Source organism: Ctenocephalides felis, unplaced genomic scaffold, assembly GCF_003426905.1.
Source record: "Ctenocephalides felis isolate EL2017-DRISC unplaced genomic scaffold, ASM342690v1 CF-g0.4_SCAFFOLD_03571, whole genome shotgun sequence".
NCBI lineage: Eukaryota > Metazoa > Arthropoda > Insecta > Siphonaptera > Pulicidae > Ctenocephalides > Ctenocephalides felis.
In genome coordinates this window covers 21,595,155-21,607,953 of record NW_020539725.1, presented here as the reverse complement: position 1 = coordinate 21,607,953, position 12,799 = coordinate 21,595,155, and the positions used below count along the sequence as shown (strand labels likewise).

At 28.7% G+C, this 12,799-nt stretch overlaps 1 protein-coding gene across 1 annotated transcript in view; it reads left to right on the top strand.

The window, feature by feature from the left end:
• The first annotated feature begins 1,794 nt into the window (after nt 1-1,794).
• Nucleotides 1,795-12,799, top strand: part of LOC113385797 (metabotropic glutamate receptor 2-like) — a 170,003-nt gene continuing 158,998 nt past the window's right edge. The window contains exons 1-2 of the mRNA XM_026623631.1: nt 1,795-2,428; nt 10,043-10,185. Coding sequence (XP_026479416.1) covers nt 1,795-2,428; nt 10,043-10,185 — 777 coding nt within the window. The remainder of the gene's footprint in view (nt 2,429-10,042; nt 10,186-12,799) is intronic.

Below are 12,799 nucleotides of genomic sequence, written 5' to 3'. Positions count from 1 at the left end.
CATAAACTACGCAATTTTTATTGTGACCTTAAGAAGCCCTCTTCCCTTTTGCAGAAATATAAAAGCAAAATTTGACAAAATTTATCCATTTGATAAAAATATTTTGTGTTTTCAAACCATAAAATCTAATGCTAAATTAGATGACAACATATATTTTAATATATTTTCGATAATATATTGTATTTTATAAAATTCATAAAACAGTTTGTATTTATTGTTTACTAATTTTTTTCAATAATAAATATATCAAGTATTTTACTTTACATTTTCACAATCCTGATTAATGTGGCAATTTTGCCATAACAAAGCTCATAACATAGCGTTGTCATGGCAGCGCTATCTTATGCTTGTTTATTGACAGTAAAAATTGTGAAAATGTCTATTTGCTGTGCAATAATGCATATTTTGCATATAAACAATCTGATGATAACAGAATCTTTGATGATGCAGTTATCATAAGATTCTTTCTTGCTTCGCTACATCAAAATACGTCTAGTCGCACAACTTGATAGACATTTTCACAATTTTTACTACCAATAAACAAGCATAAGATAGAGTTGCTATGACAGTGCTATGTTATGAGCTCTGTTACGGCAGAATTATCCCATAAATACGAATTTGATAAAACTTGTACACTTTTTAAAAAGGGGCCTCTCAGAAGTCGACCGTTTTCAACAATTTTCAATTCGTGGTTTAAAAAAAGGTAATTCTTGAAAACTAAGAGCAATTGTATTTTTTTACTTTAAACAAAATTAATAAGAGTCAACCACAATAACCCAAAAATGGTCATAATTTCACCAGAGCTCTAAGATGCGCATAAAAGCTAAGAATTTCCTAACAACAAGAAATATTTTTTTTTAATTTGTTTTAGTATAGTTGAGGTCAATACTTATACCACGTTTAGACTAGGACACCCTGTATGTGTGTATATATATATATATATATATATATATATATATATATATATATAAATATCACACTTGCTGCGTAACCTTGATCAGTGTTCATAATGCACCGCTAATAAAAACATAATATAAAGGGCAATATGTGCTCCTCTAATTCCTCGTTATTAATATATTAGTATATTATTCTTTTACACAAATTTAGAGTTCTATAAATTTTACATTATTAATTAATTTTTTGTTGTTTTTCCTGGTTTGATTACTGAATGATGACACAGATCAAGTGTCGAAACGTTTAATGGAATAAATAATTTTTATATTTAATCTTTTTTCAATTCGACGATTGGGCTGCAAAAATATTCCAAATATGTATCAAAGTCGACAAAACTATCATCATATTTGGTGCAAAATTTTAAATAAAAAAAATTTTGAATGAAATGCAAATATAATATCATTAATTAACTTTAAATGAAATACAAATATAACATCGTATCAACTTTAATTATCAAAATATTATTTAAATAACGAGTGTTAATTAAAATAATATACTAATTATACAATGAATTGAAATTTGCAGCAAATTGAAATAACCGAATAATATGACAATGTAATTATCGTATAGATGCACGTGACACAATAATCCGCAAAGGCATTAGCAAAATGAATTATGCAAAAGCAGTGAGTGAGTGAGTGAATGATCCTCGCACAGTACAGCTATGCATTCTGTGATCAAATAATTTCATTTATGTACAATATGATTAGATACGTTAAAACTGATGTGCGCCTCGTGCTAATGAAATCGATTCAAGTTTCGTAATACTGGCACAAGTAAATGTTGCTATGATATTTGATATGAAAATACGATTAAAATCTTCCAAATTGTCGTGATACAATGTGGGTGCACTTAAACTCCAGCGCCCTGTTGTTGGCGATGTCTTTCACCTTGATGGTAAATGCGGAAGCCAGTTCTCAACGACACAGGAAGAACGAACAACGCTCGAAATCATATCCTCGAGAAAATGGTTATGTCAGAACAGATCTATCCCGCAACGACTATGACGAGGAATATTTTATATCGGCGCCAAAGTATGGAATATACCACCATGATTTCCTGGACGATTTTAAAGAGAGCTCTTTATATCCCCAACGATCCTCAAGCGCAAAGAAACGACATCACAGACGTCATTCTGGACATAAATCGCATCGTGCTACAAATCGTTCTTCCCGGCGTTCTTTAGAAGAATCATATCAACCCGAAATTCCTTGGCCTGTCAAGAAAGAAGCAGTTATAGACGGTGACTTAGTTTTAGGAGGTCTGATGATGGTTCATTCAAGAGAAGATTCGGTGACTTGCGGTGCAGTGATGCCCCAAGGCGGCGTGCAAGCGTTAGAGGCGATGCTTTATACTCTCGACAGAGTCAACAGTGATAAGACACTCCTGCCGAATATCACGCTAGGCGCTCACATATTGGACGACTGCGATAAAGACACTTACGGACTCGAAATGGCGGTGGATTTTATCAAAGGTGCGTAAAATGTTCTCTGTACATATACGAATATTCTCGTGTCTTTCATTTTATAGGATAGCATGTTCGCACACAAGTCTTGCCATATCGTTAACACCGTAAAACAAAACATTTACATAAGAGATGGTTCATGAAATTTGTGTACATATACATTGATCTATAAAATGTTTTTCGATTTAAATATTCCATGTGTTATAATAAAAATATTAGCTTTTATTATCGAAAAATATAATATTTTTATGTGTATATAAACAAAACAGTCCGTCACTAACAATTTTTTTTCTAGATATTCATTATAGAGCAATCGAAAATGCAATTTGGATAAGTATAATAAACATAACGCATACAAAAAAAACACTTACACATATGCATATTACATTAACATATATTACATTGCTTAAGTAATCTCCACCAATGATAAATTTCCAAATAGAAAACTAAAATTAGTTTAAAATAATTTTAATTGCATCTGTTGACCAATTTCTTTTGGGTCGCCCACTATTAGAGAATTGAGTAAAGTTAATAATTCGTTGGGATGATCTTGTCACTAACAAGAAAAAAATTAATTGAGATATCTTTTCTATTATTGGTAGTAGTGTATGGCTTCTTGCCTTAAAGCAAATTGCTCGAACTTCCCTCACCAGAATTAAATATTCGAGAGAAAAATTCATTAATCAATAAATATTGATCAATAATTAATAACAATTGTTTGAAATGTTTTCAAAGATATAATTATAATTGCTACATATTTATTCGTTAATATAATATACAGTGACGGTCTTATCACTAAAAAACACTTGAAAATGTTTATATTAAGAAGGAATGCTAAATGAATACATCTGAAGATATATTTCTTACGAGGAGAATAACGCGTATACAGTTTTAAACTGAATTGTAAATTTAAAATTTATATTTGAAGTAAAAGTAAAGTAAAAGTTGTACATTTTTGAAAATTTTGAAAAAAAAATCTGAAGATGTTTGAATTGTTTGAACCGTATAAGTAAACTTAAAAAAATAAAAATCTTGGTACGGAACCCCAAAAAATTGTAAAAAAAATTGTTTTTATTATTAAATATCTATAAAATATCTGATAATTTGATGTGAATATGTCTAATGATCATTTTAGACCGCCAAATATTTTTTTTGTTTACATTTTCTTCTGTTGTCTCCGAAACCGCTAGACTAGCCTACCCAAAAATTTAACCAATTCTTCATATTGTCAATAAAAATAAAATGTATTTTGAATCATTCAAATCGGGCGCTCCGTTACCTTGAAAAATGAAATACTAATTATGTCACTTTTTGCCCCGTATCTTCAAAACGGCTGACCTGTCAGCACGTCTTCCCATCAGTAGGAATCGAATGCTTTTTGAATCTTTCAAATCGGTTGATTCATGCGCCCAAAATCGTGAACGAAATATTGTATCCAAACATACACATACACACACGCACATACATCCATTTTTTCTAAGGTATGCAACACGTTCAAAAACTTCTGAAACGTAAAGATATGCAAAAATTGTCATTTTCGATTTTTTTCGATTACTATAACTTACTCAACAAGAAGTTAAACTTTTCGAGTTTTAAATGAATTTTGTAAGAAAAATTTGTATTTTCTATATTTGTAGAATACTATGTGGTTAGAACATTTTTCTAATATTTCTGGAAAAAATGTTTCCAAACTTTTTTGTGTCGCGGACCCTTTGGTCTTTGCCTGCACCCTCTATTTACTCGATTTTTAGTAATTTCTAACTGTTTTATGAATTATTATTAAATATTTAAAGTAAACTACATGTAAATTTTGATAATAATTAATTAAAATTAAAATAACAAACGAATAAAAAGTAAAAAATAAATGTTTAATTATCAACATTCAGCAACTTTTTCAGACCTTCGTTTTTATTTAGTAGACCTTAAAATTCTTTTTTCGTTGATGTGGACCCCATGAAAGTTGTCATTTATAAATCTTGCAATGAAATTTTATAACTCCATAATACAAACGTATTTCCATAAGTAATTGTTTGATATTTATTTGTTTTTATGAAAATATGCCCAACACAATATCTAAGCAATTTGATTGGCAAATGAGACAATGGCATGATTATTTAATTTCATGTTCATTTTGCAATATATGTTGTAATATTATAACAATTTTAACAATTGAAAAAAAATTGAATTGATTTAATATTTTTTATTTTTATTTTTATTGTAATATTTAATTCATTAATATCTCACTAATTCTAATAGTTTTGTATTCATTATACCGAAGAGCGCGACAAGCCCAATAAATTCAGTTATTTTTAGTATTATTAATGCATTTATTTGGAATAAAAGTAACCTAATTTTTTAATTCCACGCCCAAGCATATTCGATAGTTTGCTATAAAATTGATTAATCCTATAATCGTGATATCCATTTGACTTAACAGATATATGAAGTTGAAGTTCAAAGTTCATGTATTTTGAACCTACGTTATAATGGCTTATCGCTGATATATTTGCATTTACTATTTTGACAGCCATTATGTAATTAATATTAGTGACTTGCAAATAGGAAACTTTATATCATTCACTCAGGAAATATCAATGCCATGTCATGTCAGTTTTTGACACTCATCTAATGCTAGCAAAGTTTGCATTTCAAAAATTTATCTGTTATATGAATAATTTTAGTTGTATTAAATATGTTTCTGATATAACAGACATGCTTGAGTGCATTAATAGAAATGACATTTTCAGTTCTTTTATTTTATTAACTTCCCTAAGGAAAAGTTTATTTTCATAAAAAAATCCGATTCGCTAATTTTATGTTGTCTAGACACTTCAAGCCATTCTGAATCAAATGCGACCAAACTTGGAAAAACTGATTTGTTGCCGTAAATCGACGTTTTTTTCGAAAACGGCTGGACCGATTTCAAAAATTCAAAAGCCATTCGAGGCATCTCGATGGCGTTTATCAATTTTGTGCGACGATCGGCCGCGCCGTTTTTTGTAAATCACAGAAAAGTAAAAAAAAAATTGTCCACGTTTTAGCTCGCAATTCTGAATCGATTTTGAAAATTCAAAAACGGTTCGAAAGATATTGGTTGGAAATCGACCTAATTAGTTTTGTTAAAGATTGGCCGGTAAGTTTTCTTGTAATAAAGGGTTAAAAAAAATCGTCGATTTTCATGACTTTTTCTGACAGTAGAGACCATAGTCTTATAGATCATACTAAAATATTACGGTCCTACAACAAGTCGTTTATTTTTAAAAAAATCACAAAATTTGCAAAAATTAGTTTTAAAAATTACCGTTTGTTTGTTGTTTGTCAAAATAAGAACTTTCATCGACGTTTGCTCAAAACGGCCTTAACCAATTTCATAAATTTAAAAGCCAATCGATGTATTTTGGTTTATTTATTGTTTTGCTAAGTGAGGTATTTCTAAAAAAAATTAGAGAATCAAAAAAAAATTCATACTTTATTTCAAGTGAGTAAGAACGTGTAGTTTGAGTGCCATAGCCAATGAGGTAATATAAAAAAATAAAACCCCAAGGTCTACTTGTTCAATATTATATAATTTATATTAACAATATTTATTTGTCCATATTTTGTTTATGCAATCAAATTGTTAGTTTTATACACTTCTATGATAACATATTCCAATCCAAGACTTTTTTGGTCTTTCAACTTATATAGTCATTACAAATTCAAATTAATCTAATTCCGATTACGTTTCAAGTTTTTCAAATTCTTTGTGAATTCTGGATTTTGTGTATTGTGTATTATATATATATATATATATATATATATGTGTGTGTGTGTGTATGTATGTAATAATACTACTGAGCTAATAGAAAAGCTTCAAATTCCTGCGAGTAAAAGGTAAAAGGTAAAATGAATGAATGAATTTATGAACAAACATAATACTTTTTAGAGCTGTATTTGCAAGAATAAAATGTATATTTATGTCTAAAAGAAGCAAAAATTATGGCTTTTCACGAAATATTTTATATAACATGATAATATAATACAAGATTCTCAAGATTATATAATCAACGCATTAAGAGTTTTTAATTACCCTATTTAGCCATTTCAAAAAGTCGTTTTTGTATTATATCTTTTTGCATCTCGCTTACTTTACAAGAATCATTTTATTGAAAAAATATATTTCTTCCGCGAAGAAAACCCTCTTAGCATTTATTAGTCCGTAATAAAGTTTGAAACAAATTATAAAAAAGTCATTTGAAGTAAACTTGCATAATCTCGCAACATTAAATATTGCAAAACCGTAAAAGCATTACAATGTTCAAGTCGATATAAAAATTATATCTTTCGGGTAGCCTCAACTTTGCCATATTTTTATCTTGTGTTTTTTTATTAAAGCAGTCTACTTTATGACGTTTTTAAATGAGAACAATAATTGCTTTGTTCTAGGTTTTGAGATTGCTATTGTTTTAATACTTCCTTGGTTCTTCATTACTTTTTTAATGGTAGATATTTAGAATAATAATACATTTTTTGCAGAAGGATCTAAATTTTATTGCAAAACTTTGCAGGTACCTAGCACATCAATTATTTAATTTAGTTTAGAAAAAATACTAATAACTAGTTGGTATCGGTATTTTAGTATGATCTATAAGACTATGGTATCTACCGTTAAAAAAATCATAAAAATCGTCGAAAAAAAAATTTTTAACACTTTATTAGCAAAAAACTTCTCCTTCGGGAAGTTAAAAATATTGGTTATTTTTTATTCAAAACATATAGATACTAAGAAATACGTTCACTATGTTTAGAAACTCGCCAAATAATAATTAGGAACGTGAACTATCGATTTTCATTCGCTTTAACTATTCGAACGAGAAGTTTGTTTTATTTTTGGGTTACTCTTCCATTTTTTCGGCATTTCAACATTTCAACTTACTTACTACTTCTTTGGCAAAAAACTTAGAAAATATATGTATATAGGACTATGTGTGCCTGTGCAAATTCATGTTAAGACACATTTTGTCTGATGTCGGCGTTTTTACAAAAACTGCTGTATCAATATTCGGAAAAAATCGAATCCCAAATCCGAATTGTGAATACATAATATATGTGCACGATGTAGCTGAGAAGATCATACAATTTACCCCAAATATAAATGATAATTTGTTTCAACTTAACAGTTAAAAACACGAAGCTATTGATCTCATCTTAAACCAAAATTGTGATAACCTCAGATTATAGTTTTTCATCGAAAATTAACAATTCATTTAAAATCCTTGATAAATGTTATTGCATTTATTATTACAACCCAAGCAAAATAAATGTAATGATTTGGAATATGTAAAAACAGGGGATACCAAAGTTGGATTTGTAATACAAAATTGTCAAATGCATACTAATAACATTCTAGATCCTCCCCCCCAGGAAGTAATGCCTAACGGAGGTTTCCGTGGGGACCAAAGGCGAGGGCAAAGCGGAGCATTCAATGTCCTAAAAATGTGCAATATATTAATGATATTAGTTGTATCTCATTGATTAATTGTTCTTGTATGTCATTTTCTTTGCATCCTTGGATTAAAGAATTACATAAATGACTATTTATCTCAAAAACTATACCAGAATTACGAAGACTATATTATAGAGGATCATATTATGCGCAGTTTTCTTGTATCTTGATCAATGATGAATTTTATATTTTGCACATTTTTTTTTGCTTTCACAAGTGCTAACACAAGGATATAAAGTTCTAAAATGTGTGAAGTGAAAAGTATTTTATTTATCATCTCTGCAAGAAAAGTTTAGTTATTATAAACATGCACATTGAAGCAAGTTCCTTGAAAGATACAAAGACATGAATAAAATACGCTATATACTAGAAAAATACGAAGAATTTATGAGAGCAGCTCGATATTTTCCGAGTAAAATTCTTGTAGAAGATAACAAAGTTTTCTATAACGAACAGCACGAGACCATTGAAAAAATATTAAATCTTCTCTGTGCCCGAGTAGTACGCCATCTTCTTACTTATTATATGCGAACATCCTTTCGGAATTTCTTTCAGTATGAACGAACCCATTGGTTCGTTTGCTCCTTATTATCTCTCAAGACCCATTAATATGATTGGTATTGCTCAATTTATTTGTATAGTGAAATAGTTTAGTTCTTAGATAATTAACGAATATTTTGATATATAGGGTAGGGCAGAGCGCATAGGTACAATTTCACTTTGAGCAATTATTGTGAAAACCAAATAAATTACTATATTTCGGACATATCAACTATCTGACTATGTTCAGTAAAACTCTCAATTAATTGATCATTGTAAAAATGTCTTTGTTTGCTGTTTTTCAAAAATTTGCCACTTGATCTTTTTGACCCAATAGGAAGGATAAATTGGAGCAAACAAAGGGCAAACAGGTCCAATTTTTTGCTTTAATTTTAAAGGGACTTTACGATGTAAGTTGTAAGAGCTACATTATTTGACCAAAATATAAATTTTATGGGTATATTTATCACGAAGATAACAATTTGATCCGGTATTTTGTCAGAAATATTTATCAGCAGAGTTGGAAAAACAATTTAATGTATCTTTTGTAAAACTGTATTTTTACTAATTGCACATTTTTATTCACTAGTTTTTTATTATTTACAACTTGCCAGTATAAAGGTTTTGGTGGTCTTTTACACCCCAACCACATCAAAGCTTTTCTAGAGGTTACAGAAATAAAACTGTTGAATCTGTTTTAAAAATAACAATAGATTTTATAAAACAAATTAATGAAGTATACTTAAAAATTATATTCAAGTTTCATAAACTAAACAACCGTGCTCAAAAACAAAAAGACTGAGAACGAAAAAAATTCGTTTGTTGCAAAGTTTACAATAAAGCCGTTCAGCTCATAATTATTGTGATGTCTCTAAGTTTTAGGCCATGGCTGGTTATGCATTTTCCCGCCTACTTTCAAATATTGTTGTGAAATATTTCCTAGCTTTTGTTAGTGGTGGATTCGAGATATTGGTGGTGGGCCTTTTTCACCGCAGCCTTTTAAGCTTTGTTCCATCTCACAATTATTACTGAAAGATTGACACACATAGCAAGCGGCTTAATTTTGCTAACTCAATTTATTACATATCATTAACGTCTACTAAACCTTGAAATGTAATAGAAATAATAGAAATATATTCATACGCAATAAATATAATGATTTTTGCAAATAAAATCATTTTAATTACTAGATTTGAAATATTTTAAATGGATACTTTTTAAAATCTTTTAGCTTTCTATTTTTACAAGAAATGTTTTGTAGAATTGATATTTGGAATAAATTGCTTTGGTCTAAGATTTATAACATGTAGAAATTGCATTCAAAATTGTTTTTTTAACTTTATTCTGTTCATTCTAAAAAAAATTAAGTAGAGATTGCTAACATAATATGATACAATAATATTGATTATAAATTAGTAAACACACCCAGTGGCGTATCTAGGAATAAAAATTGAACATAGTAAAAAAATTTGCTAATAAAATCAAATCATTTGGCGTATAGTATTCAAAATCGCACGCTTTTTTAAAATACATTATATTCATTTCAAACTTAACTTATTACTTAAATGTTTTTACAAGTAAATTATTATATTTTACAGGTTCAATAAGCAATATCGATGGCGCTGAATATCACTGCAATAAGACGCAAGTTCGAAAGGTTATATCTGGAGTCGTTGGCGCAGCATCTTCGGTTACTAGTATTCAAGTTGCAAATCTACTTAGACTTTTTCGAATACCACAGGTGAGGTTCAGTTTTACTTATTTATAGATTTGCTGGATGTTGAAAGCTATTGCTATACGATTGCTTACGATTATTGAGTTTTATAGATTTCAACGGATTTGTAAATTTTTATTTATATAATGGATCAAACCTGATTAGTCCTCCTGGGTTTGTTGGTTAGCTTCCCGTCATATATCAAATATCTACTTGAGGTTATAGATCTCAAATATGATCTCAAGTCAAAATTGCCTCGCTTAGGTATGTCTGAGTCTGAGTACAGTTAATTAGTTACAACTGGACTGGACAAAAAATGGTGTGCCATCCATCCTTATTGCCACATAAGGAAGTCAAAACAATTACTAAATGTATTAATATGACAGATGTAATTAAGTAAAACAGATTGTATACAAAAATACCTAATATCGTACTGCGGTAGAAGATATAAAAATTTGTCCTGCTAATCGATTTTTACAATTTTTAACAAACAATCACGGCGGAACTTTCATTTGACAATTTAAATTTTGCGCTTCTTGTTACCAAATTTTGATTTATAATGAACAAAACTGATAATGACAAGTTTCTGGAGGAAATGAACATAATAATTTATGATTTACATTTTGCACTTAATTGAGTCTTAATCACAAGGCCTCTTGATCTAATCCGCGTTTTGGACAGCACGGTATCGATTAGAAGTTATTTGATAATATAAATCAAGAATGTATTTCAAAGTAAAAAAGCATTTCCCAGAATTGTAACTATATATTTAAAGTTAAATATATAATCACCATCAGAAAAAAATCTACCATCAGGAAAAATTCTACAAAAATTAATAAAGATTAAAAATTCTTAGACAAAAGGTGCAAACTTAAACATTAGATTATTGTTTGTAAATTCAAAGAAAACATTGACAAACACAATATGAAAAATTTCTCCCATTGAAACGGCGTTACATTTTTTAAAATAACAAGTGAAATTTGAATTTTCGATCGAAAAAGATAGAATTTCGCTTTTTGACGAATGAAATGTGAGTTTTCATTCGAAATTCGAGAAGAGTTAAAATTGTCGCATTGATTGAATTTAAAATGTGCGTAATGCTCATATGTATGTATGAACATATATATATATATATATATATATATATATATATATATACATATATACGTATATATGTGTGTGTTATTTCTATGCTATATATGTACGTACTATTTATTAATGGCATAGTGTCTTTAATTGCAGAAAACAGCCATTACTTAACCAAATATTAAAAAGACAAAATCCAAAAACTAGTAAACTTTAAGTCAAAGTAAACAATATTTACGAAAACTGTAATATTAAAATGTTATATTTATAACAAATATTTTTAAGTAATTTTGAAATTTTGAAAAACTTGAATATTCTCCTAAATCTATAAAAAAACATAACATAACTAATTTGTTTAAAAACTAAACTATTTTGTACTTGAAAAGAAGAGAAAAACTGAAACAAAAAACACAAATTTAAGGCCTCACCGCTCAAAGATGCTGAAAACTTATTTGTGATAATTAAAACCATTTTCTATATAACTCTAAACTAGGTGCACACAACATTTAAATCATTTCGTAAACTTTAATACTTGAAATTAAATTTTGCATTACTCTAATATACAAGTAGATTGTATAATATTTCCAACATTTATTATGTTGTTTTTATGACATCCATCTTACGTTCTTAGGATGAATGATAAAATCTTTTATACAAATTACAACTCTACAACTTTGTGTCGAGAAAAATATCTTTATACCCAAATCGCTTATCAGCTCGTAATGCTTTCAAGAAAAATATAAGATTTTATGACAGTCGACGGTTTGATTAAGGCGATAACTTGAATGGCAATGGCACTGTAAGTGGCGAGATTTCAAATTTCAAATTGAAGTCGACAAAAACTTTGTATAATAATTCTGTACTTAATCTTTGACAGATCAGATTTATCTTCTTCCATCATAAGCTAACAAGTCGTTGGAAGTTCTAAAGCTTTGAACTTTTAACGCTCGAAGTGTTATTGAAGCAAAAAGCTTAAATACTTATATAAAAGCGTGAAGTTTTTAAAGTTATCGCGATATTATTCTATTTAATGATTTACTTCAGTTATTGTTCTCTGATCCATTAAAAGTTCTGTCACGATTTAGAGAAAGAAAAATCATTTCAAGATTCATTTTTTTAAACAACTATACATATACACACACACACATATATATATATATATATATATATATATATATATACTAGATGACCCGACAGACGTTGTTCTGTGCCCACGTCTATAATTCAAGAACTCCAATTTTTAATATTCCAACCTATACTTTATAATATCCTATTTAATGCCCTGTCTTTTTGATTCAGTTATGATCTTAACATAAGATATACGTTTTGGAAATGGGAGTCTTTCAAACAGATTTAAAAAGAATTATACTATTATAGTATCCGGGGCTAAAAGTCCAATATAACGGTAAATTTTTCCACCCAAAGAATTGCTTCATTAATGCTGCCTATAATTTTTACAATCTCGTACCATATTTCAATTGGTTTTCAGTAATTATAATATCTTAATTCTTAATCAACTGTACGATACAATCAATACACGATCAACTAACAAAAT